This window comes from Acomys minous (genome assembly GCF_964271855.1).
Source record: "Acomys minous genome assembly, chromosome: 5".
Taxonomy (NCBI): Eukaryota; Metazoa; Chordata; class Mammalia; order Rodentia; family Muridae; genus Acomys; species Acomys minous.
The window spans coordinates 38,045,763-38,073,612 of NC_140494.1; the positions used below are offsets into that span (position 1 = coordinate 38,045,763).

General features: G+C 41.0%; 1 protein-coding gene across 6 annotated transcripts in view; it reads right to left on the bottom strand.

The window, feature by feature from the left end:
* Positions 1-27,850, bottom strand: part of LOC311598063 (uncharacterized protein) — a 78,053-nt gene that overhangs the window by 21,073 nt on the left and 29,130 nt on the right. Inside the window, exons 2-5 of one of the 6 annotated variants that reach the window (XR_014779460.1) lie at positions 11,975-12,101; positions 10,912-11,007; positions 8,404-9,842; positions 4,434-8,323 (exon numbers count right to left, since the gene is read on the bottom strand). Coding sequence is in view for 2 of the 6 variants with exons in the window: in XM_084782869.1 (XP_084638995.1) it covers positions 8,548-9,842; positions 10,912-11,007; positions 11,975-12,101; positions 20,312-20,353 (1,560 nt within the window). In the remaining 4 variants the exon portion in view is untranslated. Of the gene's footprint in view, positions 1-4,433; positions 9,843-10,911; positions 11,008-11,974; positions 12,102-20,311; positions 20,421-27,850 lie in introns of those variants that run through there. The other 5 variants (XR_014779461.1, XR_014779462.1, XM_084782869.1 and 2 more) reach the window with 5 other exon arrangements.

The following is a 27,850-nucleotide window of genomic DNA, read 5'->3' on the forward strand; positions in this document are numbered from 1 at the left end:
CTCTCCAATAACCTTTTCGGTCCTATGTAGGGTTGGAATGTTGGAAGGGAAGTTGAGACCTAAATGCCCTAAATAAAGAAGAGTTTATAAGAAAGAGCACTACACCCACAGCAGACATTATGGAAAGAGACACAGAGAGAGAGAGAGAGACAGAGACAGACAGACAGACAGACAGACCAACCTTGGAACACACAACTCTAGATGAAAGTCTTTTCCACCAAATCTTTCCATTGGAACTCAGAGAACCCTATGGAAGAAGCAGTAGAAAGAATATTGGAGCCAGGAGGGATGAATCGAGGACACTAGAAGGAAAAGGCCCTTTACATCAACTGAGCAAAGTTCCTATGGAAAAAGTTTGCGGCAGGCACAGGGACCTACAGTGGTCTGCACGGGGGCTTTGTGCCTGTGTTATAGCTTTCAGTTTAGTACCTTTCTGGAACTCCTGAATCTGTGAACACACGAGTCGCTGGTTCTTATGTTCTCCTGGGCTCTTTTCCATCTGTTGGTCTGCCTTGTCCAGCTTCAATGTGATGGTTTTGTCTGATCTTACTGTTAGATTTCGTTCTTAGAAGCCTATTCTTTTCTGATGAGACACCAAAAGGGAGTGGAGCCAGATGGCAGAGGAGGTGGGAAGGAACTTGGAAGAGTAGAGGGAGTGGGAACTGTATGAGAAAGAATCTTTTTAAGTTTTTTTAAAAAAATTTTAAGTTTTATGTGCATTGGTGTTTTTGCCTGTATGTATATCTACATGAGTATCAGATCTTGGAGTTACAATCAGTTGTGAGCTGCCATGTGGGTGCTGGGATTTGAATCCAGGTCCTCTGGAAGAGCATAGTGTCCTTAACCACTGAGCTATCTCTATTTTTAATGATCCAAATTAATTTTTAAAGGCAAGTATATTTGAAACTCTTTGTTGCGGCTTTCAGGGAGACAGAAGATGATAACTATGTCTTAGAGCTTGTTAGACTTATCTGCAGTCACTTTTTGCCCCTCCTCACTTTTGTTTGTATATATCCATTGTAAATAGTACTGGGGTTCACAATTTCAAGTAAGGATATTATATATTTCCAGCATATTCGTCTTCTGCATGCTCCTCCTTCCCTTTGTCCCCTCCCAATGTCTCCGTCCATCCTGTAGCTCCCTTCTGCTTTCCTGTCATCTATGATTCTACTTTTCTATGAATCATGACATTTATAGAAAATATCACACATACACTTATAAAATATGAGATTCACAAATTAGAGGAAATAAATAATAGCTGTCTCTAAAGTCCAGAAGTGAAATACTATATCCAATGTCTTTACTCTTGGGGTAATCAAATTCATAAAGCTGAAGAAATAAATGGAGCAAAGGAAGGAATATAAATACTAAAGAGAGAAGTCAAAATGTACCTATTTGCAGATGACAAGATCTTCTATTTAAATAATTCTAAGGACCCCACAAGAAAACTCGCAGTTCTGACAAACACATTTAGCAAAGCATTAGAATATAAAATCAACAGAAAATATAGGAGCTTTGCTACATATCAGTAATGAACAAATAACGGGGTGGGGGGCATGTTACTCACAATAGCCTAAGGAGAAGAACCCTTCCCCCTGGGAATAAACTTATCCATGGATGTGAAAGGGTATATATAATGAAGGCTTTAAGACACTGAAGAGATTGAGACTTTAACACAGTAAAGAATGCTACTAGAGGATAGAAAACCTTCCCTTGCTAACGGATAGGCACAATTCCTGTTATAAAATTATCTATATTCCTTCACATGGTGAACAGAGTCAATATAATCACTCTCAGAATTCGAAAGACCTTCTCTACAGAAAAAGAAAATCTTAAAAATGACAAGGAAGCACACACATCCAGAATAGATAAAGCAATGCTCAGTAGAAAGAGCATTGTTTGTAGTAACACAATGCCCAGTACCAACTTATGCTATAGAGCCATAGCAACAAAAACAGCAAGGCACCATATCAAAAACAGATGTGTAGAAATAAAAGACAAACAAAAGACAAAGCTGTCAGAAACACACACTGTAGAAAAGAATACCTCTTTAACAAATAGTGTTGGGGAACCTGGATTCCACAGAGAAAGGAATGAAACTAGATCTACATCTCTCACCTTGCTGAAAAAAATCAATTCAGAAAAGAACAATGATTTTAGTGGAAGACCTGAAATTTTAAACTGCTGGGACAAAACTGGTGAGACATGGTGAAGTTACAGGCATAGGTAAACGAACTACAAAGCACAAGGAATGATCACGGGAAATGACAAATGAGACCACATGAAATTAAAAAGCATCTGCACAATGAAGGAAACAAGACTGGAGTGAATAACAGATAAAAGAATGGGCCATTTGTATGAGAAAAATAAGATTACTATCCAAGATATAGAGAGGATGAAAAAGAGTCCAAACTGTTGGACTCTAAAATCGAGCAAATGTTCTGAAAAAACAATTCTCAAAAGGTGAAATGAAAGCAGGCAATGAATTATGGGGAAAAGGGTTCAACGTCTGAGTAATCAGGGAAATTCAAATTAAAGGTGTTTTTGAAATTCCATCTCAGCCTTCTCATTTCAAATGAGAGCATGGGGGATTGGCAACGCTGCTCAGTTGGTAGTTCTTTGCCCATGATGCCAAAGTTCTTGTATTGATCCTCAACATAGCTTAAAAGTGAGTGTGGTTTTTTTTTTTTTTGGTTTATGCAACTTTATTGAAGAAAAATAAATCAATTACTAGGAGAGCTATTAGTTGATCACTCATCCACTGACAATTATAGTATCAGCAGAACAGAAAAATGTGATGTATTTTATGCATGTCAATGAAGGAATGACCTGTTCTTGTTCTACGGAGAATGGAAATTGGAAGTCAAACACTCTTTGTATTCCAAAACAGGGTCTCAAAACATTTTGTAATTTTCATTTAAATTGTTAGGAGGCTTGGAGCTATTAGTTACTCTATCTTCCAATACTGTTTAATATAGCACTGAATAAATGATGCGAGTGTGTTTTTACATGCCAGCGTTCCCTGCATGCGCGTACTAGAGACAGGAAGATGAGGAGCAGAAGCTCAAAACAAAAGCAAAAGTAAATCAGAAAATGAGAACACAGTAGTGGTTGGAGAGGATGATGGCTGCTTTGCGCATTTATCTGAGGATTAAAATGAGCAGCCAAACAGTAATGAGATAAATAGAAAACGGACCATTCTTCCCACAGACTCACTGTCCCGGCTGCAGCCACAGCACAGCTGTCTTCATCCTACACACAGGGCTCACACAATTCCTTCATCCCACACTTTGCTTTTTCAAAAAAAAAAAAAAAGCGAGAATCTCACTCTAATAGTTTTTAGAACTATTTTGCTCATTTTTGTTCTTTGCTTTGTTTTGTTTTTGAGAGAGAGTTTCACAGCCTGGCTGTCCTGGACTAGCTCTGTAGACCTGGCTGGCCTCAAGCTCACAGAGATCCACTTGCCTCTGCCTCCTGAGTGCTGGAATTAAAGGCGTGTGCCACCACCGCCTAGCTGAGTTTTAAGAAATTTTCAATGGAACATTTGTTTTGTTTCTGTGGTATTCCTACCAATTTCTGAAGCCTTCTTAATTTTTAATTGAACAATCTCTGTAAACCCATTCTCTATTAAGATGTACCTTACAAAATTATGGGGAGAAATATGGACCAAAAATATAAAAATAAAAAAAGAAGGAAAGGCAGTTATTCTGCTAAGAAGAGAATGATAACAGGTCACATGGGATGAATACATACCTCAGCATGTCCACTTTGACATATTTTAAAAACATTAAATAAGTAAGCCCTACTTCCTGGACTGAGATACAGCAAGAAATATATTAAATGGCGCATTCCAGTAATATGAGGCAGAATTAGCATTGATAGATTGAAGAAAACAATCATCAGTTACTGGAAAAATAATCTCAGTAAATAGATGTTTGTGTGGGCATATGAGTATATATGTATATGCGTGTGGATATGTGGGTGTGTATGCATGTAGGCCCAGAGAGATGCTGTTTTTAAAAATTATGGCAAAATTTGACATAAAGTAATTCAAGATTCAAAAAGTTAGGGTACAACTTACTTCTTTAAAACTTATGACCTCAAAGTGAACACAAGATGAATAAATATATGAAAGATAAAATAATGAGTTACAAATTACTTGGAGTATATTAAGGTTAGGGACAGACTGACTTCATTTCACTAATCCTCAGAAATATATAGTTAAAATCTGCTACCTACAGATGGGTGCAGTGGCGCATGCCTGTAATCCCAGCACTAGGGAAGGCAGAGGCAGGTGGATCTCTGTATGTTCAAGGCCACCTTGGTCAACAAATCAAGTCCAGAACAGCCAAGGCTATACAGAGAAACCCTGTCTTGAAATCAAACGAAACAAAACACAAAAATCTGTTACCTACAACACTTATGTTCTACTCTGTTTCTTTGTTGCTTCGATAAACACCACAACCAAAAGCAATTTGGGGAGGAAAAATGTTTATTTTGTCTCACACATTACAGTTCATCATTCAAGGAAGCCACAGGAACCTGGATGAGAGCGCATTGAAGAATGCTGCTTACTGCCTTATTTTCAAGCTCCATTGAGGAACCCTCTTTCCCAGCAGTGGTGACTACCAAGAAGAGCTGCCAAATCTTACTAATGTACAATAATTTTAATGACTGTGAATGTTATTCCAAACACAATAGTGACCATGCATTAATAGTTACTTTCTTTTATTTACAAAAAATCACTAAATTTCATACAAATTATATTCCAATTACATACTGAATGGTCTTTGGGGGTAGGCAGGGAAAGCTTCTAAAATCTTGGGATTCAGTCTTGTTCTGGTAAAAAAAAAATCTTTTATTGAGCCAATGAAGTAATTTGGTTTTATAACAAATCGATATACTCAAGACTTGAGCTACATGCATGATTCTGATGTCTGTAGTAAGTTTTTCAGTCAAGCTAAACAACAATGTCTTATAAATCACAAGCAGTATTTTCATACCTTGCTAAATATCCCACTTAACATTTAGTTGCTGTGTTAATACATGAAACAAGAACAACTTCAGGAAGAGTTTATTTCAGCTAACAGGTTACGGTTCATCATCAAATCAAGGGGGAAACTCAAGGCAGCAACATGGGGGGGGCTTGTGAAATGATGCAGAGGCCACGGAGAAATGCCTTTACATTGGTTTGCTCAGCTTGCTTTCTTATATAGCCTTGGACCACCTGGCTAGGGTTGATCCATTCACATTGGGCATGGCTTTCCCAAATCAAACATTTATCACGAAAATGTTCCAAAGACATGCTCATCCAGCACTTCGATGGAAGCAATTTCTTAACTGAGGTTCCCTCTTTACAGGTGGCTCTAGTTTGTGTCAAGATGACAAAAACTAATCACCAAAATTGGTTCTTTGTCAACTTGACACACAAATACATTGCCCTTAGACTATAGCCTTTCCTTTCTGGCTTATCCTCAATATCTCATGTTAATATCACAATATAAAGCAAAGTATAATTTTAAAAGCCTTATAGCCCTTAAACAAACTCAAACACTTTAGAAGTCCAAAGTCACTTTAAAAATCTGAAGCCTTACAACTTTGGCTTCCTATAGAATTCAGAATAAATTATTTTCTTCTTCCAAGAGAGGGAAGACCCAGAACACAGCTACAACTGAACCAAAGCAAACCCAAACCCCACAGTATAACCGGTTCAATGTCCAATGTCTGGGATTTGTTCTAGGTTTGAAAGTATATAGGTAGCCCCATCTGTGGAAGAAATGTGACCTTGCCTTAGACTGGGCCCAAGGTGAAAGTAGTCTTGGGTGGCTTGACCCCATGGATACCCCACTGAGATAAACATCTGTGATAAGACTATGTGTGGAAGGAATGTGACCTTGCCTTAGACTGTGCCCAAGTGAAAGCAGTCTTGGGTGGCTTGACCCCATTGAAATAAACATCAGTGAGAAGACTGAGAGGAGCCATTTTGGGCCAGTGATTAATGACATGGGCTGGTGGTGGTGGTGGTGACAGGGGCAGGGGACAAAAGGTTTCATTCTTATTCTCCTTTAACTCTTTTTCCTCTTGTTTAAGATAGTCGAGTTGTAAGGAAGATACCTTTGTTTAATAAATTCATAATGAAGTTAAATTGTTCAGGAACCAGAGCCAACACCCATCTGTCCTGCTATGCTTTCTGGAAACATAGTTTCCAGACAGTTTGTCCTGTGGGCTCAGTTCTAGTCCAATCTATATATGCTTGTGTCCTTGATGGTCATGCCCACAGTGCTGACATCTCCAATTCTGGATTCTCCAATGTAACTAAGTCAGCACCTTTGGCAATGGACTGGCCTGGCCTCTTCAGGGACTATAACCATGCCACATGTTGCCAACCCTCGATTTCTCTCCATGACACCTTTAATGCTGAGTTTTCCACTTCAACCACAATAGATGCTGCCCCTTCACTCATAGCCTCTCCCGGCCTCACACAGTGCCAAGATTCAGCTGCCCTCCACGACCCCTTCAATCCTGCAGCTTTGCCGCCACCAGAACTAGTACCACATGGGAGACTTTTACACATTGCCAAGTTTGGATGCCAGCCTGAGCTGCAGCACTGGCCACATCTGGACTACAGCTCCTGGTGGCTGACACTGAGGAAGTATCTGCAGAAGATTTTAACGTGATGCCAGTCTCTTACCAACCACCGCTGGGTTTTCAGGCCCAGCTGAGAATCAGTTGTCTTCATAAGCAATGATTTCACTTTAGCAGTGCTGGCCTCTTGTTATTCAAAGCTGATTGATTGTTCAGCCCTAGCTGAACAGAAATCACAGGTTCGTAAATAAAATATATCACAGAGACAGCCTTGATAAACAGCGGAAAAACACAGAACTCACCATGTTTAATCTGAAGACCTCGTTGGAATCCATTTCTCTGTTTGCTTTCCTCTGGAACCTTCCAAGCTGCGTTTCTACTGTCTACATCTCCCTCAACAGCTCTATCTTCCAAGCTCCTCTACCCTCTCAGTCAGCTCTGAGCACTCAATGGCCTTTCCAGTTCAAAGCTCAAAATGTTTCCATAATCCTGCTCCCCCAAATACGGCCGGATAGAACACAGGAGTACCTGCACGATCCTGGTACCATTTTCTGACCTAGTTTGCTTTTGGTTGCTGTAATAAAACACTGGCCAAAAGCCAACTTGGGGGAAAGGGGGCTTATTTCAGCTTACAGGCTACACCATCAAGGGCTGCCAAAGCAAGAGCTCAAGTAGGAAGCTGGAGAAAGGACCAGAAGAGTGGGTCATGGCAGAAGGCTGCTTACTGACTTCCATGGCTCAGTCTAAGCTCTCTCCCTCCCTACTCCTCACTTCTTCTCTTTCTCTCTTTGATTTTTTTCTTCCCTTTTTCTCTAAGTTACTTCTTCATATTTATTTATTTTATGCCTATGAGCACTTTGCCCACATGTACTGTGTGTACCACATGCACTCCTGGTGCTTGAGGTGATGGGAAGAGGATGTTGGCTGAACTGGAGCTATGAACAGTTGGGAGCCATCATGTTGGTGCTGGGAAAAAGAACTTGGGTCCACTGCAAAACCAACAAGTGATGTTAACCACTGACTTATCACTCTATCCCCTTTCTTGTACAATCCAGGAACCACATTTTCAGAAGTGGTACCAGCAACAGTGTGACAGGCTCTTCCATATCATCATCAATCAGGAAAATATTCCCCAAAGACATGCCAATATGCCAAGAGGCAAGCCTTCAGCTAAGGTTCCTTATTCCCAGGTGTCTCTAGTGTGTGTCAAGTTAGCACTACTTAACCAGCACAGCCAAAACAATTCACAGGGTTCGTCTCCAGCACTCTTGTATTTCTTGCAGTGATTCTCCATCTGTGGGCTGCAACCCCTTTCAGGGTCAAGTGACCCAGGGTCAGTGGGATTGCCTAAGACCATCAGAAAAAACAAAGATTTACACTAAATTCCTAACACTAGCAAAATTATAGTTATGATATAGCAACGAAAATCATTTTACGGTTAGGTATCACAACAACAGGAGAAATTGTATTAAAGTTTTGTAGCATTAGGGGTGTCCAGAACCACTGCTTTAGATCCAAGCAATTGGTTAAGGGTTACTATACCATTTACACAGCAATTTCTATGGTAACAATTTTGCTCTTTTCAGGTTAATATATTTGAAAATGTTCTTCCCGTGTCAGTCCATATGTATAGTTTCTGTATAAACTCACTCGGAGTTGACAAATATCCAGCTTTACTTAAGGGTCTTGCTGCATTGTATTAGAAGGGTTTCTCAGCAATACTTCTGTTGCTAATGTCCTGAAGAATAAAGGATTTTCTGTGTTATTTGATTTGTAGAATAAATTTCTGATGATTTGTATAACATAATTATTCAATACCTGAGACCCTCTGTTTGTCTTGACACGATCTCTCCAGTGTGGAGGAAGGGTTGAATGATTATTAAATTCCTTGCAATTCTATGGGTCTATCCCTAGGTGTATTGAATTATAGTATTGAACTATAGATGAGCATTACTGAAGGCTTCATGATGATGTTTTTACTAATTTTGATTTTTCTCTACTATGAATTCTGTTGTGTCTAGTAAAGCCCGAACAGTTTTTAAAGACTTTGCCACACTGTTCACATTTGTACAACTTCTTTCCAATATGGAGTCTGTAATGATGTTTAAGGTTTGAGGAAGAATTAAAGGCCTTGCCGCATTCTTCACACTTGTAGGGTTTCTCTCCAGTGTGGATTCTTTCATGTTGATTGAGGCCTGTAGTACAAGTGAAGGCTTTGCCACAGTGTTTGCATTTGTATGGTTTTTCTCCAGTATGAATTCTTTGGTGTCGAGTTAGACTATGACAGTTATTAAAGGCTTTCTCACATTCATTGCACTTATAAGGTTTTTCTCCAGTATGAATTCTCTGGTGCTTCATATAGGATGAATAAATGTTAAAGGCTTTCCCACACTCATCACACTTATATGGTTTCTCTCCAGTATGAACTCTCTGGTGGTAAATAAGATTGGAAGAACAGTAAAAGGCCTTGTCACATTCCTTGCACTTGTAGGGTTTCTCACCTATATGAGTTTTCAGATGTTTATTCAGGTATGAAGCCAAAGAAAAGGCCTGCCCACACTCGTCACATTTGTAGACTTTCTCTTCATTGTGTAGTTGTTGGTGTTGGTCAAGGCTGGAAGAACGGTTAAAAGCTTTACCACATTTTTCACATTTGTAGGGTTTCTCTCCAGTGTGGATCCTCTGGTGTTTAGAAAGAATGCAACGAACATTAAAGGCCATGCCACATTCATCACATTTGTAAGGTTTCTCTCCAGTATGAATTCTCTGGTGTTTAGAGAGTGTTGAGTGAACATTAAAAGTCTTTCCACATTCATCACATTTGTAAGGTTTCTCTCCGGTATGGATTCGCTGATGTGTAGAGAGCGCTATTCGAATGGTAAAGGCCTTGCCACACTCCGCACATTTGTAGGGTTTCTCTCCAGTGTGAACTCTGCGGTGAACAATAAGTCCTGAACAACTGCTAAAACCTTTGCCACATTCTGCACATTTGTAGGGTTTCTCTCCAGTATGGATTCTTTGATGCTTACTCAGATATGATGAACAGCTAAAAGTTTTGCCACATACTTCACATTTGTAGGGTTTCTCTTCGTTATGAATGCCTTGGTGTCGCTTTAGCCTGGAAGAACAGTTAAAAGCCTTGCCGCATTCTTTACATATATAGGGTTTCTCTCCTGTGTGAATTCTCTGGTGTTGAACAAGCTGTGATTTCCAATCAAAGCCCTTCTCACATTCTTTACATTTATGGGGTTTTGATCCTGTTGAGAAAAGGATGAGGTACTGTTAAAAGAGTTCAATTATATTTTACATTACAATGAGTTTTAACATGCATATGTTCTCTCTTGGTTACATATTTAAATGTAATTAAGAATCACATAAATGGTGGCTGCAGACATGGCTCATCAGTTAAGAGCACTGGCCATTCTTCCAGAGGACCTGGGTTCAATTCCCACCATCCCCATGGCAGCTCAAAACTATCTGTAACTCCAATTTCAGAGATCAGGCACTCTCACACAGGCACATATTCAGGCAAAACTAATGCGCATGGAATACTATTATAGCTAAATAGCTAAGTCAAATGGAGGCATTATGCTAAAAGAAATAGCACATAATATGAAGCCAGTTGACTGTATTATTGGTCTTACATAGAAACTCAACATAGCAAAAGTTGTGAGACTGGAGATCAAGTGGTGAATCCAACACACTGAGAGGGTGAATACACTGGCAGAAATAATATATTTCCTATGTGTACAGGACTTCAGTTTTCAAAGATATAACATTTTTATGCAGATATGTTACAGAAGATGTCCCTAATACTATGAAACAAAAGTCTTAAAATATGTAAGACAGTGTTATGTTTTAAACACAATAAAACAAATACCTAAAAGAAATACCAAATCAGGAAAATTCTCCTAATTTACCTTTAAAGGATAGACGATATCAGTCTACCAAGAAATGGGTAATAAAGTTAGCACATAGTATTTTTAGGAATACTCAGCAGAATACAGCAACCACTAAGCAAAAAAGAAGAAGGAGGTAAGAGTTGGGTGTGGTGGCACATGCCTTTATTCCCAGCACTTGGGAGGCAGCCAGCTCTCTGAATTTGAGGCCAGCCTGGTCTACTATAAACACATGCACTGCTGAGTGACGTGGTTGGAGAGGCTGGACATGATAAGCATCCAGCATGAGACGTCCTCCAATTGTAAAAGTAAGAACTTGAAACTATTTCCCACTAACATATAACTTCTCCACACACACTGGAAAGCTGTGCATTCTCTTGTATTTTTGGACTCACTGGCGTGCCGTCATTCATTCATTCCTACATACCTGGCTTTGTGCCTATACTTGCCTGTGTCTTCACACTTCGAGGCTCTTGTCTTTGCTCCAGAAATGTGACCAGGTATGGCTTAGAGAAAGCAAGACCTGTTTGGAAAAGGAAATGAGATGCTTGGCTGGTTTCTCCTGGAAATTAACATGTGAACTCATTTTTGTACATATAAGGGAAGAGGTGGTAATTGGTTGTAAAAAAAATTCTATCTTTACCCATTTCCTGAAGGATGGCATGCTTAGGAGTCATTTACAACCTTCAGATCATGAGTTTCATTACAAGGAAAAATACTAAAGCCGAAGGGTGAGACATGTGTGTGCCTCATGCCACATGCTACTGAGCTTCTAACACGGCTACTATGGTAAAGGATGCATATCTCCAAAACCAGGTTAGACATACTAGAAAACGTTTCTTAGCTCCATCACATTCTGTGTTTTCCTTAAGGAAGGCATATGAACTATAATGTTGGAGAGCATAATCTCCCACAGATACTGTACAAAGAGAGGAAGCTACATTGTTGGCCTGATGTATTTTGATGCTAATTAATAAAAGTCCTTCACATGTGGGCAGGACAAGTGAGATAGGCATGGCTAAGGTTCCCAGGCTTGGGGAGACAGAGGGAATCTTGGGGAGAAGAGAGAGCTGAGAAGAAGAGAGGAGAAGAAGGCCACCATGGTTTAGATGGAGGAGAAGCACATGGCCGGCTTGGATGGAGATTTGGCCCAGACGAAGAACATTTGAGGGTACATGAGATTATGGATGGGAGGTAGCTTGATAGAAATTACTAGAACCAGATGGTATTGATTGCAACAGGTATCCAATACATGCCCCACTCTGAGAAGCAGTTTAGAGGATTAACATCTTCCCTGCCCCAGGTTAACTAAGGCTATTATAAATTATAACAAGTGTGTGCTTCTTGATTAATTAGTAGTGGGTTAGAAAACGTTGTTGTAATAATAATTATAGGCCTGATGATAAACACTATTGGGCCATACTGGGAATTTAACAGCAACACTACATGTTGATGAGGACACACAAATTCACCACGGATGCAGTTCTCACCCAGGAACGCAAGGTTACTGTAAGTCTCCAACATCACGTCCCTGTACAGACTCCACTGAGCAGGCTGGAGGCATTCACGCTCTTCTGGAGAGAAATCAACGGCCACATCTCTGAATGAGAGCAGTTTCTGAAATTAAATGAAATCAACAGCCCAATTATTAACATAAATAATGAATAGTCAACATGCTTCCAGTCACAATTTTAAAGTTTGCCATAGATAAAATCAGCATTAGAAATGCTCCTGACACAGCATAGGGGTGTGGTATTAGATACTTTTAAATGAAATAATAGCTCATGAACTTGTCCTCTTTAGACAAAGAGAATGACATATGATCCAATACTTACATAAATATGATTTTATGGAGATAAAATATTAAATTTAGGAATCCACAAAAACACATATTTGGGGTGGAATGCTTGTACTACACACTACACATTACACACGTTCTCACAGGAGAAAGCCATGGTGAGAAGGAAATTCTCCCACAGTGTAGCACAGTACAGCAGTGGCCTAGGGTCTACACTCTACCATTGACATCAGGCATGTTCACAGGTCCAGAGATAGTGCTAGTTAGTTCCAACTACGCAATCTCACAAGTGATGCTCTGTCCTGCAAACATAGTCATTTCAACTTCTTTATAACTATCTTCTCTCTACAGTTTCCCCACAAACAGAACATTACCTCTGAAAGCCAACTTTCCGAGAACCCAAGACAGAGACTAGCACACACCAGACACACGATGCCGTACATTGTGCAAGTCACCCTTGTTTTCCAGTTGTGCAGCTGATTGGAAAGTCAGTATGCCTTGCACGACTATTTGGACACAGGTTCCTGTCCAGACCATGCAGGACCTTAGTGACAGGAAAGATAACTAAGATTTTAGGAACATAAGGATATATGGTGGGTTAATAAGTTAAAACTCCATAGGGTCTTCCCTTCTTCAAGTTTCTCTTAGCCTCTTCATCAGGAAGTCATTCCACTGATGTAGAGATAAACTCCTGTCACCATCACACAAGTGCCTAACTAGGAACAAATGACTATGCTTTCTCAGCTTAGTCAGGATTCCACTGCCACTTAACACATGTCCCTTGGCTGGAGTGTCTCTAACATTGATATTGACAGAGGTGTTACTTCTTGTTGTTAAGCCCTGTTTGCTTTCTAAAATCTTCATATAATTGACTTTCTACCTACAGTTAACATTATTTTGAATATATAAATAAAATTATACATTCATTCTATAAAGTTGTCAAGTATCAGTAAGCATTTGATCAGTAAGCATTGTTATTCATATTAACAGTATCTCACCTATAAATATAATAAATGAACACAGTCTAAAATACCTAGATGCCAGTTAAGTTTTTTAATTTAAATAAGTTTGTTGACCCTGTATGCCTTCTTTATTGATCGTTAATTTTGAGTCAGCCAGCTGTATTTATTTGTCAGCTCTTTATATAAGGTTATATTTTGTTCTTAAGAATTGCCTCTTTGGGAGTTAGCAATTAAATATCCATTTATATTCATATACATATATGCATCCATATAGATTCATGTAAAGATAGATAAATAGGCAGTTAAACCAAACTTCTGGTTTGCAGCAGCATCCATCACAAGGCTTGACATCTACCTATATATCTTATGTTTGAAGTTAATTCTGGTCTTTTTTTCTTACAGACACTATTAATATAATCATATATACTGATTGTTGTCTTTTGTTTGTTTGTTTTTCTTTTTTGAGACACGGTTTCTCTGCATAGCTTTGGTTGCCCTGGATTACCTCTGTAGATCAGGCTGGCCTTGAACTCACAGAGATCTACCAGCCTCTGCCTCCCAGGGTGCTGGGACTATAGGCATGAACTACCACCTTGCAGCTACCTGTTGTCTGTTTAACTTATCCTACAACTATAACCTTTCTTGGAGCTGTTCTTCTGTGTTTCACATACCCTCAATTTGAAATCTTCACTATGCTGTTTTCATCACCAAGGGGTCTCAATTCAAAAATTAAAACGATGAGGACAATCATTCCATGACTGGCTAAATATATGCCTACATGTGGGCAGGGCAGAAGTGAGGTAGGCAGAGCTAAGGTCCATGAGCTTGAAAGACAGAGGATCATGGGAACGAAGAGGAGGAGGAAGAGGAAGAGGAAGAGGAGGAAGAAGAGGAAGAGACTAAAGACATGAGAAGAAAGGAACAAGCAGCCATGTGTTAGCTTAAGAAAGAACCATGTGGCCAGAGGAATTTACTGTGAGGAATGGTGATGGAGGAAAGTAGTCTAGATGACAAACATGCGCAAGTGTTTATGGGATATTGGATGGGAGGTGGCCCAGCTAGGAATTATTAGAGCAATTGACATAGATTAGGAGGTCAGTTTCTGCCCAGTTCCAGTATATAGGCTTATTAAAAATCTATCAGGTGTCTGTGTCATTTATTGTTATGGTAGCGGGTTAAGTAATAAGCACTGAAATAATTCTATGATTAATAGTAAACACTGATAGCTGTTTTATTTTCTACAACAGCCCTGACTTCTTTATAATGTGCATATAATAAGGGTTCCAGGACTCTTGTAAGATTCACATTTTTAGTTTAGTGATAAAGTTTCCCCCATTACATTTCTTCCTTTCAATCCCTCCAATGTCCTACACTCTTGCTCCCATCTCAAGCCCATGGTCTCCTTTTCTTTAATGTAACATATATTGCCATCTTATTGCTTGTTGTCATGTCAAAACACTTCAGTAATCAACCGCTGTGCTATATACATAGAAAGTGGGTAAAATATTTCCTTCACAACTCTTTAAACAATGCCATTTCAGAAGCCACCAAAACCACATATAGTTATTATTAAGAAAGTCACTTAAGACAACGTTGTGAGATGTGTACACCCACAGTTGGGTTTACACTGTCTTTTTTCTAAGCACAGGCTATCAACATCCATGGAAAAGCTTTGTGAAAAATTCTTTTTCATAATCTCTAGCTTTGTTCTATGAAAAAAATGAAATAGAAAAGATAAAATATCAATTGTTCTCACAGCACTTGAAAACACCAAAGAAGGGGTGTTTATTCTAAGATGACAAAATTCTCTTGATATGAAAATGCACTGGCATCTTGATGATACTTCATCAGGTAGTATTATTTCCTAACATGTTTTAGAAATAACAGCCATCATGTACCCTACAGTCAGTCTCTGTGGTAGCTACTGCACTTTTTTTCACATTTCCTATACCATAGGACTTGTGAGTATAGAATTCGCTAAAACCACTTCAGTATTTCCACTGGCAATTTTAATATTCCATTTTGCAAGAGGATGAGTGACAAATATAAAATAGATAATTTATAGATAGACAAAGATTTTTGTTTGGGGAAAAATGGCAAAATTTTTAAAAGATGCTGTGACAGAAAAAGACTATTGTTTTGCTGAAACAGTCTGGCAACATACAAACACAGTTTCTGGAATTGATGCAATAATGGACAATTTTTTGTTTTTTTATTTTAGTTTATTAATTTATTCATATTACATCTCAATGGTTATCCCCTGCCTTGTATCCTCCCATTCCTCCATCCCTCCCATTTTCCCCTTACTCCCCTCCCCTATGACTGTGACTGAGGGGGACTTCCTCCCCCTGTATATGCTCATAGGGTATCAAATCTCTTCTTGGTAGCCTGCTGTCCTTCCTCTGAGTGCCACCAGGTCTCATTGGGCTCAGGGGTCCCGCTCAAACTATGGCACCAGCCGAAGACAGTACAGGCTGTAAACTTCAAATCCCTACCCAGATCTAGCCAATGGACAGGACATTCTCCACAGTTGAGTGGAGAGTGGGGTCTGACTTTCACATGTACTCTGGTGCCTTATATTTGACCACGTCCCCTGAACAATTATTTTTATTCCTTGGGGATATCAAGGATGCAATAAATAATCCTAAAGGAATTTCTGATAAGTATTAATCCAATATTGCTGAATTCTATAGCATATAAACATTGTAAGCATAACCTAAAGAATACAAATTAAAATTGAAACAAGAATGGTTGTAACCTAAACCCAAAACAGATATGGCTGAGGAGGCTCTGGAGAAAAGGGGACTCACTTGGTGCTGCTGGGATGTAAGTGAATACGCCATTATGAAGGACAGCCAGATACTGTGGTGGGATGATAAGCGTCACCCCAAGAGGCTCACATGGTAGGGGGCTGTTAGCTCAACAACTTGGGAACCATGCATTCACATATATGAGCCTCTAGGGTCATGCTCATACAAACCACTAAATATGTAAGTACTATTGCCATACTTCTTAATATGTTTGTTGCTTGTGACATAGACCTGGCTGTCCTGAAACTCACTATATAGACCAGGTTGGCCTTGAACTCAGAGAGATGTACCTCCCTCTGCCTACCAAGTGCTGAGATTAGAGAAATACACCACCATGCCCAGCTAGCAAGTCTTTATACTAAATATTAGACAATATATTAACAAGACACAAAATTAATAGAGAGGCCTTTAGTATGGAAAAGCCCTGTAAAGTCACATAGTTTTTATGCTTTGAGTACATAGTCCTTGCCTATAGTTATGCTGGTGGCAATAAGGAAAACCCATTCATGCAGCATATTAGTGCAAACACCTTATTGTTTTAATTATTTTTCTATTGTTATGATAAGACCTACTTTTTTATACATTTATTTTATTACACATGTATAAAACAAACTGCACACAGCAGGGAGAACCATGTGACAATCACAAGAATAATGAGTTCTATACATGTTACATTCATAGTGAATTTGCCATCTGCATCCGTTCTGTGTGAAGTGTCTTCCCTGTCTTGTTGGGTCTAAATTTCCAAATGAGATTTAATATCTATCCTACCTCAACTCTAATAGCTTAACTTCTTTATCTTGATCTAAAATGATCTTGTCCCCTAACCACCTAATCGTGCTTGTAAAACTATACTATCTTGTCTTCAATGCTCCTCAGAGACTTGAGAGGGAATAAAACTTAAATTCCTGAGTGAACCAGCAGTGCAGGTTAGCAGCTTCCAAAATGTACAAATTGACTTAAGACAGTTTACTGCCTGACAGTCACTTTATAACATTGGAGCCTCATTTTCAGCTTTCTGGACTAATAGCTCTGCCAGACTTGTTCATAGGGCAGGGACTATTGAGGACTTGCTTACCCTGACTTGGCAGAGTGCGGCCATCGACTTTGCTTGCATCTAAGTTGCCTATTTTTAGGCAGATTCTGTTTGTGGCAGGAACAAGGACATTTTGCCCAGTGGCAACTTTCTCAGGGCTTGGGGGAGTGAGGCAGGGTATCTCTGTGTAGTCAGGATGTCCTGGAACTCTTTCTGTAGATCAGGCTGCTGGAACTCAGATCTACCTGCCTCTGCACCCAGAGTGCTGAGATTAAAAGTGTGCACCAGCACTGCGCAGCAACCAAAGCAATTTATAGAAGAGTGTTATTGGGCTTATGGTTTCAGAAGATTAGAGTCCAGAGTAAAAGCCTATGAGGACCATTCTCCTTCAAGCCATCACACCTACACTCTGGGGTTGGGGGAGCGTCTGTTCTGTATACTAGAGTCTGCTTAACAGTACAGTTGTCTTCTACTGACTACAGGCAATTAAAGGAGACTAGAAAGACAGGGAAGATTACAGAGATCTGGGAAGAGAGTGAGCCTCTCAAGGGATGGTGTGTGATTGAAGCTTTTCATCAACTGAAAGCCAAGAATCTGGACAGCTCATTCTCCATAATTGTGAAGAGAGCAGGGACTACCTCTGACATGGACTCTGGTGCCCCTGATTTGATCACTTCCCCTTGGTGGAGAAGCCAGGTGGCACACAGAGCAAGGGGAAGCAGGTGATCGAGATGAGACCTGATAAGCTGTGGTCATATGGGTGCGAAGAGTTCCCCTTCTCTCAGAGGTCTGGGGCAGGGGACTAGGGCAGAAGAGGGAGGGACGCTGGGAATGGGAAGACACAAGTGAGAGGTAACATTTGGGATGGAATCTGAATACATTATAAGAAATTTTAAAAAAACCATTCAAGTCTAACCTCATCTATCTATGGTTAGTTCAATTTTAGCCTGGACTATATGAGATCCTTTCTTTTTAAAACCAAACAACCAAACAAAAACATAAAACAAAAAGAAAACAGAATTCAAGGGAATAGAAGAAAATATTCTAAATGATGTCTTTAAAACATACAGTATATTAAATAATGATGGAAAATAGAGTTTCAATAAGCTCTAGATTACCCTAAGGAAACTTCCATGAGCCTTAGCGAGCTGATTAAAGGATAATTCTGTTTGGAGCATGAGAACAATGGCTCCTCACCCAGAAGGAACTTCTGAAAATCCTCAGTCTGATGTGTCAGCAGACACAGCAGTCGGGAAAGCTGAGTGATGATACATGCCAAGTGCTGAATGAAGAGAAGACAAGTGAAGATACAGCAGCCGAGCCTGGAAACAGTGAGCTTCGCAGGCCCTTGCTCCCTGACAGAGCCAGAGGAGACAAGAGGCCAGGGAACAGACAGTTTGTCCCTGGGTGCATGGGGCAGAGTTTTGGTCAAAACAATTTTGAAACACACACACACACACACACACACACACACACACACACACACACTGTACTTTCCACATAAATGATGCACAGAAAACTATCTTCAATTAAAGGAGAAGCGTGAAACACCCAGAAGAAATAGGAAGTGATTCCACAAGCATTAAGGAAGTGAAGAAAGTTGGTTCATTGATAACTCAGCAATTTCTTAGGAAAGAAAAAGGAATTAGTTTCTAATGAATGTTCCTTCATACATGGGAGAACACATCCCCAGCTCTACAGGTAAAAATGGACGCACCTCCCACTCTTCTTCCAAATGGTCTTTGATGATCTGAGAGTGCAGCACACATCAATCTGGAAATTTTCGGTTGGGGCACTACATTTGCAATCCTGTGATCTGGTGCATAGAGCTGCACTATGGAAAAGTCAGGGGAGAACACAGGTACTGTCTTCATTTCAAACATGAACTAGACAGTTAGGCTCAAAAGAAACACTGCACGTTCACCATTAAACGTCCAAATATCATTGAATATCAAACCTTTAGTGTCTTGTCAGTGCTTCCTCACTTGTGACTAATAAATCTCATCCCCCACTCTCCAGTTCCATCTTTGGGTTTCTCTGACACACTATCAATACTTGGTGGGTGTTTCTAGAACTGTTTAGGGAGTATCAGAGAACCTGGATGCCACACTCAGTGACAGAGATGCCCCATTAAGGGAGACTAAACACTGCAGATGACATGCAAGGACACACAGGGTTGTGATCAGAGAGGAGCAGTGTAGACAAGCCTCGGGGTGCAGGCTAATTCCTCCCACAGAGACATCCCTGCCCCCTCCAGCCTTTCACCAATGACCTTGTACCAAACTGTTCTCACACCAAATCATTTCTATATTTTAAAAACGAGCCCAGAGCGTGGCCATAGGGTGTACGCCTATAATCCCAGCAGCACTCACGGAGGCAGAAGCAGAGGCAGGCAGATCTCTGTGAGTTTGAGGCGCACCTGGTCTACAAAGTGAGTCCAGGACAGCCAAGGCTACACAGAGAAATCCTGTCTTGAAAACAAACAAACAACAACAGAGGGGGTAAGACCAAAACATCAATCTCTGAAGAAACTCGATGAGGTATTATTATTATCTTCTAGTACTTTTCACTCTGGACTACAGTGTGAATAATTAATGATGCAAAACTCAATCTTTCCCTTTATGGGATTATCCTGGCACCACATGGTTGTGGTCATCTCAGGATTCAGGTCACAGGGTGAACATGAAGGATTCCTATTCGAAAGAAAACGGGACTATCGTATCATACACCAGCCACCCTCACAGAACTCTGTACCTGCAAGCAAACTAGGTTCTGAACTTCTGTCAACTCAAATCAAGAGTCCTGAGCCTACTATAAAGCACAGAAGGGACCAGACACTCAGCTTGCTCTAGAATGACCTGACAAAGTGAGTAGGCTACCCAGAGCATGCTTCCCCAGCCAAGCTTGAAATAGGACTCCCAGCACAGCCTCATCAGCACACATCCCATCAGGGCAATCCTGGATTTCCTGCAGTTCTCCTAGGTCTTGAGCCAGCTCTTCAGTACTACAAGCACAGTAGCCTGTTGCAAACAAAGCCTTCACTCTCAAAACCAACCCCCATCCCCCCACCCCACCCCCACCCCCTCAGCGTTCCTGTCTTGCATCCTGTGGGGATTGGCTCAGCCTAGGTCAGCCCAACACCAAGTCCACTACTTCCCGCCTCCCATGCGATCCTGACCAGTCCCTCAGGCATGCAGGGCTGTGCCGCGCCCTACACCAACCTCCATGTCCGAGATGCAAACGGAGTACTGAGCACGATTCATTTCTTGTCCAACTTTGGGAAAGATGCTCCTCTGCAGATCAAAAGAGGAAACGCGTTTCCAGAGTAGCGCTTTGGACATCTTAAAGGGAGTCACTACATTTCCCACAACTCTATGCGAAGGAGTTCCAGGTTCCCACGGACTGTGATTGGTACAATTCCTGGCTTCCTTGTTGTAGATGAGGATGGGAGGAAGCAGTCAGCCTCTGCTCTGGGACAGCCACCAGGAGCAGGCTGCTTTTAAATTCTTAACTCAGAACAGGAGATGTTTGAATGTGGGTCAAGCCTTTGACAGTAATGTTAATAATAAGGGCTGCAGCTTATTTTTGGTCAATATGTTGCAGTTTAAAACTCAAAGTCTCCTTATTATGGAATTTTACTTTCACGTGTAAAGTCCACATTGATTCAATTTTACTTTAAAATAACTCAGAAAAAATAAAAAGGAAACGATCATCTCTTTAAGATGATTTTTGAAACCAGCTGCTCAGGAGCTTAAGACAGGAGAACTGCAAATCAAAGGCTAGCCTGGGCAAAAGAAAGACCTCGTCTCAAACTACAAAGTACAGGAAAGGTTAGGGAGCACCTACGGGGTAAGGCTCCTGACTGTAGTGGAGGCTTTGGCTTGCTCCCCAGTGTTACATATACACAAATATCCCTTCTTCTCCTGTACACACTGTGTGAGCTAAACACAGATAAGACTTCACAGCTGGATAAAGGGTCCGTGTGAACAGTGGAGTCCGTGCAGTGAAGGGCACAGGTCAGGGACACAGGTTTTAAATCACAGGATAAAGTTAAAAGTTCAGCTCTCTGATGTTTACTTGCAAAGAAATCCACAGAATCCATCTCAAGACGTTTGGTCTATAAGTCCCAAGGACACAGTGTAAGACTGAGACCTCTAGAGAGATTCCTAGTCTATTCCCGGAGTCCCCACTAAGAGACGGAGTCCGTTGTCGATGCAAATGCATAGGAATAGGAATTTATTGAGTCATCATGATGGGGTTTGTCCGGCTCTTTCAAGCTGCAGACCCCGAGAAACAGAGGCACAGGCCTTTTATTGGTGTTTTAGACAAGGAAATGAGTTTTACAGTATGTGATTGGTTGGCATTTGGGCAGAAAAGCTGCAAGGAGGGAGTTACAAGTCTTGGCGTTTGGTGATTGGATAACGGGTGGAGGGGCAAGTCAACCTATGGGAAAAATTGGTTGAAGCAGTCACAGGGGGCATTTAGGAACTTTTTTAGTTGGGGAGGGGTAGTGGAAATTTTAAACACAGCTGATTGTCCTTGAGTCCAGCTGGACCCTGAGCACAGACTGAGACCTTGAGTCAAGTTGGACTCTTCAAGGTTTTTCCTGTCCCAGCCACACACACACACACAGTGATCTGATATCTGTCTGTCCTTGGTTCAAGCTGGACCCTCTAAAAATTTAGATGCTTTGGCCTTAATGGGGGTCTTTAAGGGAGGACTGAGTAGGCTGACTTTTACACTTTCCCAGTCTTTGGCCTTAATGGGGGTCCTTAGGGGGGCAGGTTCCTTCAACAGCATTTATTTGTGTAAGCCATTTGATACCGTGAGAGCTGTAAGAGAACTTCATCCACTTCGCCCTGGCTTTTCATTAACTCGGGCAAATATTTGCCACCAGGTGTTCTCCAAGCTCCTGCCTACCTCGCCTGCTCTTCTCCCTCACGGATGGACACAGGTACTGGGATCCCACCGGTCTGTGTGATGACCCCTGTCCCATCTGTCATCCATTGTCGGGATTCCCTGACAGGGTCTGTGGATCCGTCTTCCTCAGTTGCCTTTCTTTGCTGGCCGTGAAACTGTTCCTATGTGATAATAATTAGAAAGTCAAGAGCATCTTCCTTGAATTTCCCTCAGTTTCTCCAAATCAGGGCCCAGAAATGATTCTCCCTTGGATGCAAAGTCATCAGAAATAGCTTCATGGGGATGTCAAATGAGCTCACGGGATGAGCCAGATTGGGCACGGTGGAGTATTGCGACCTCCTGTCTCTTAGCAGGAATGGCCATTCCTGTGCAGATCAGGTGAGAAGCCAAAGTACAAACCTCTATCAGAAGGCAGAGTCTATGCTTATATGATGGGCACTGAGGCACGAGGAGCTGCTATTGACAGATGATCAGAAACCTACGTCTAATCACCATATGGAAATCATATTCTTTTTTATCTGTTTCCTCCTTATAGTGAGTGTTTAAATAACACATCTTTAACATGAGGTCTGTGAGCAAGGCATACCTGTTTACCTTTTAAATAAGAGGTCCAGTAGTTAGTAGTTTTAACTAGCTATTGAACTGACTAATAAGGCTAACATGGTGGATTACCTTAGGATAGGAGCTAATAGCCTGTTCTCTAGCGGTCAGGCTACCATTGGCTTAGCTGTCAATGTGATCAGAGACCACAGAAGGATACATTTTAGCCTAAATGAGTCTATGTATCAATTAAAACACAGAGGACCAGTCAGCCTAAAGTCCATTACCAAAACAGTTGTGCCAGGTTCTATATGTCTATATGTCAACATCAAAGAACATGGGAGAAACTGACCTCACCTCGTTTTCAGCAAGTGCAGTGACAATAACACTCCAGATGTCAGCTTGTCCACAGTTCATGTTGGGCCCTAACAGTGGGTGAGGCATTGGGGGGGAGTACTGCCCAGTGGCTAGCATGCTACAATGGAGGGTTGGAGTCATCTGTCGCTGTGCACATGCCGTCTCAAAGTCCTTGGGGGGTCATCGTTAGCATATGGTAGTGTCTGTACTTCAAACTAAGTTTAAACATATTTAAGTCCCTATTCAGCAGCTCTCTGACTAGCTTGAAGGCAAGCATATCTGAGTTAATCTTTGTCTGTCTTTAGTTATCTGCTCTAAACTACATATATGTAATTATGCCATATTCTGCAAATAAGTGTTTCAGGACCAGGTCTCTCTCAAGTAGATTTAAATAAAAAAAAACTTTTGTTTGCCTCTAGTTACTTTTTGTTTAACGTTGAAAACATGTACAGATTAATCACATTGGTTCTTAGCATGACTACAACTATATTTCTGAACACGTTAAAGAATTTGGTCATCTTAAGATGGCTGACTATTTAAGATGGCTGACTATTTAACGTGCATGTTTTAATCATTAAGGACTGGGACTTTAGGTTTCATCCCTCGTAGTTTGGAGCCATAAATATCATAAGCACAGTCCATGAAGGGGCTTTTTGACCTTTTATGGTGTACTAATGTGGAGCATAACAGCTTCCCAAATAATTTAGTTTATAAAAAGTCTGTAGCTTATTGCAGATTACTAACATCAGCAAAGCAACATGGCTTTGAGATAGTTATTTTTAACCTTTTGAAAACGAAGGTAGAGCATAATAACAAGTTCTATCATTGTAAACAAAGGAATGTCTCTGGAACCAATCCCATTTCCAGAGCTGGCAATATAGTAGAACAGTATAATACAACTTTAAAAATGCATTTTAATTTATTATTCCAAATCCATTGGCCAGAAAGCCTGGAGGTGAACCCCGAGCACAGGCAGCTGGTGGCAGGAGAAACAGCATTCACTCCTTTATGCATGCAAGAACTAGTGAAGACATAAGTAGCAAGACATACATTTTAAATTAGCCTGTTCATTGGAACAGACCATTGGAACCTTAAATTTTCACCATCATATAAAGAATATTTTGAGCCAGAATTGAAAGTACAGTATGTTGTAAATATATAACTTTGAATTTTTATAAAAACCCATACTAAATTAAAATGAGACTTTTTGCTGTCTTAGTTTAAAGGAAAATAGGATAATAAGCAGAGTTTATTATGACTTAGAAATTTTATCATTTCTTGTTTTCATACCATGTGGTCATCTCAAGATTTTGGAGTCACATGTCATGTGGTTGATGTAGCAGCTAGCTAAAACATCTGTGTTTCTGTAGATGTAAGAAATACATACGCATGCACATATATGCTCTACATGAGAGTTTGAACTTAAATTTTAAACATCATATCCAATGAGTAAATTATACAAATCCCTAGATAAAGAGTTTACAGTATAATCTTATGACTTTTTGAGAACAGAGTGTAAAGAAATCAGAGAAAAGATTTTTAAAATTTTTTTATTAATTTATTCTTGTTACATCTCAGTGGTTATCCCATCCCTTATATCCTCCCATTCTTCCCTCCCTCCCACTCAAACTAAGGCACCAGCCAAGGACAATACAGGCGGTAAACCTTAAACCCCTACCCAGATCTAGCCAATGGACAGAACATTCTCTACAGTTTAGTGGAGAGTAGGGTATGATTTTCACATGTACTCTGGTGCCTCATATTTGACTACGTCCCCTGGAGGGGGAGACCTGGTGGCACTCAGAAGATTTTTTTTAAGAGGTGGAAAGTAGAGCCTCAGAGATGAGTGGCCTTGAGAGGGTAGGGCAGAGTTTAGATATTTGGAAATAAGTTGTGGTTGTTTTGGTCTTTTCATGAGGCCAGGTTTTTGTGAAAGAGAGTTAATGGAAGAGGGGGGGAGGGGAAGAGAGTCAGTGCTCTTGGGGCTCCTGCAGGCCTTTTTCAGGGATGGGGGTGGGGCTGGTAGCAACAAGTGCAGAGAGAGCCACGTGGAGGAATTTCTGAGTAGAATTAAAGATCAAGATCACAGACAGAGGGTTCAGACATACCTCAAGAGTGGCCAAATTCGCAGCTTAGCTTGGAGTAGCTGGTGGTGGGAGCAGGTGTGTGCAGTGGCCACCGTCCCCATTTGACTCTCATCAGCTGTACATGTAGCATGGAAGAGTGAGCAGAGGGAAAGACACGGGACTTTGAGAAAACAGAAATAGGTAAACGCTTTCCATTTCATTGGTTGCTCTTAGTGTTTCTGAATAATATTAAAAATTTGAGCAGAAAGGCAAATGTGTTTAAAGCCCTTCATGTTGGGTACCAGAGACTGGAAGTTTCCCAACGGGAAATAAGAAAATATCAAGACCCCATTGCTGAGGATGAGTGAGAGGAATGGATGTCCCTGCAGCCTGCAGTCATGGGCATCCCAGGCCTTGGCAGCCATAGAACATGGCCCAAGCTGGGTAGCAGTTCCTCAAACAGCTAACATGGAGGTCAGGGCTTTAGCCCTGCTAAGCCTGAAAAGACTGAGCACCTGATACCAGGTCCTTAGCAGCAGTGAAGGTGGAGGACTCTCAGAGGAATCTCATCCTCAGGAAAGGACGGAGGCAGACAGCTTCAGAGTGGAGGTGATAGAGGAGCAGGGAGGGTGGCAGCAGCCCAGCAGGGCCTACAAGAGGCTGCAAGTTTGCAGCCCAAGAGCAGGTGGGTGGTGTGGTGTGTGATTGATGAGCAGGAAAGCAGATTTGTTTCAGGTAGTGGTGGCCTAAAAATAGGGTCCTTAGAACTAAGAGAAGCACCAGCGGAGCCTATCCTGTCATAACAGCAATGTAATAATAAAGAAAGATAGGCCACCACACAACATATATGGTACAAGGAGATTTATTTGAGGGAAGTGGAGGGGAGAGGAGTTAGGGCCTGAGTGAACCAGGAGGCCAGAGAGAGAGAGAGAGAGAGAGAGGGAGAGGGAGAGAGAGAGAGAGAGAGAGAGAGAGAGAGAGAGAGAGAGAGAGAGAGAGAGAGAGAGACAGAGTATGGGACACCTCAGCCAGATGCCAGGTTTGTACTCAACTGAATGCAAAACTAAGCGCCGTTTCCCAGGAAGGGGTCCAAATGAGAGGCCAACGCCCTAGTGAACTCTGGGAAAAGAGCTTCCCAGAGATCTGGTCAGCCAATAGAGGGTACAAGTACTAGCATATTTTTTATAGACACTTTTCTGTGTGGGTAGAAGCATTCTCCACCTGACAGAAACTGCACAAATAAATTAAAAAGCTCCTTCAGACACCCTGGTTTACCTCCCCCTCTCACTACACCTCACAACCGGGGTCCAACAATGAACCTGTTTTCACAGCCACATCCTCTCAATTAATAGTGAAAGCTTTAGGGATAATTAGGAACTTTAGAGTACATAAAGATCTCAGAGTTCTGGGCAGGTAAAAAGTATGAACAGAAAGTTAAAAGAAACAAACAAAACTCCCATTAGAGTCCAGTGAAGGCTGAATGGGCCTCTTTGCTTTGCTTTGCATTGGGCCTGCTGCGCCCTCTGAGATTATGTTTGGAAGACCTCTCCTGCTGCTTCCCTGGCTCAGATAATTGGCAGAACAACTCTCTAACCATTTCTTTCTAAGACACTACAGGCCCTCGAGTCCTCCATGTTAATGCCCAGCTGCAGCTCTGAAGAGGTCCAGGGTAGGGTCTCTGTGGCTGGATGAAGATGCCCTTCCAGTTCGTTTTACCTCTTGGGTGGTCACAGTTGATGGCTCAGGTAACCAATCAGGACTGAAAGATAAAGGAGGGAAGGGGAAAAGGAGCCCAAGGTTTCTTCTCTATGGACTAGCTATACTACAGCCAAGGAGGAGAATTTAAACTGATCACAACTTTCCTATGGCTGAGGCTGTAAAAACGGCTTTAGCCAGAAACCGCACCGGGGTCGTAAAAGGAGGCTCTTTGATCTGTGGATAGGCCTCTTTGCAGAGATCTCCAATAAGTTAGTGTAAACTTAGGCTTATTAGCCGTAGACGTCTGATGGCCTTGAGTCGGCTAACTTATTTGTGAAAATACAGAGAAATAAGTAAGAGAGAGAGAGAGATAGAAAATAAACCACTGACACACATACATTCAAGAGAAAAGGTGGATGAAGTTAGGCATCTCGACTTCAGCCGAAGTCATGTTTCCCAATCTCAGCACCGTTTATTGTTGATGACCGTACTTATACTTCTGAGAAAAGGGAATTACTTCATAGCAAAAAAAAAAGTACAGCTAATCACGAAAACAGATGAATTCTAAAATATAACAGGTTACATGTTTTAAGGCTAAGCAGTTCTTATCTATGTATCCATTACTTAAGTTTATAGTGAGTTCAGGTTGACAGGGTCTAAGGTTAATAGGGGCTGAAACCTACAAGAGTATATGACTCATCAGTTAGGACGGACCTAACTATACATTATCCAGCTATCTCTTAGTTCATTATGAGCTCAGGACAATAATTGTCTTTCTAAGAAACGAGTAAATTCAGACATATCTAGGGAGCTTTATTCCACTCAGGTCATGAGAAATGTAAACAAACTTACCTATATTTATGGCAAAATACCAGGATTTGTGGAGCCATCTGCAGTGGAGGCTTATCTGAAGCCATAAACCTGCTCCAAGGCTATCCCTTAGCGAGGCATCTGCAGGTCCACAAAGGTATTTATTGCAGCCATAAACCAACTTTAACTTTTAAAACTATCTGAATCAAATCAGAAATTCCATAATCAGGGATTAATTCATCTGAATAACAAACAGTACATCTTCAACAAGATCCTGTAGGAAGTTTGCTCAATCAGAGCTGGTCAGTACCCAGAAAGTAACAGTTCACAGCAATGGCAGCTGTTTTTACTTTTCGGTTTTTCGAGACA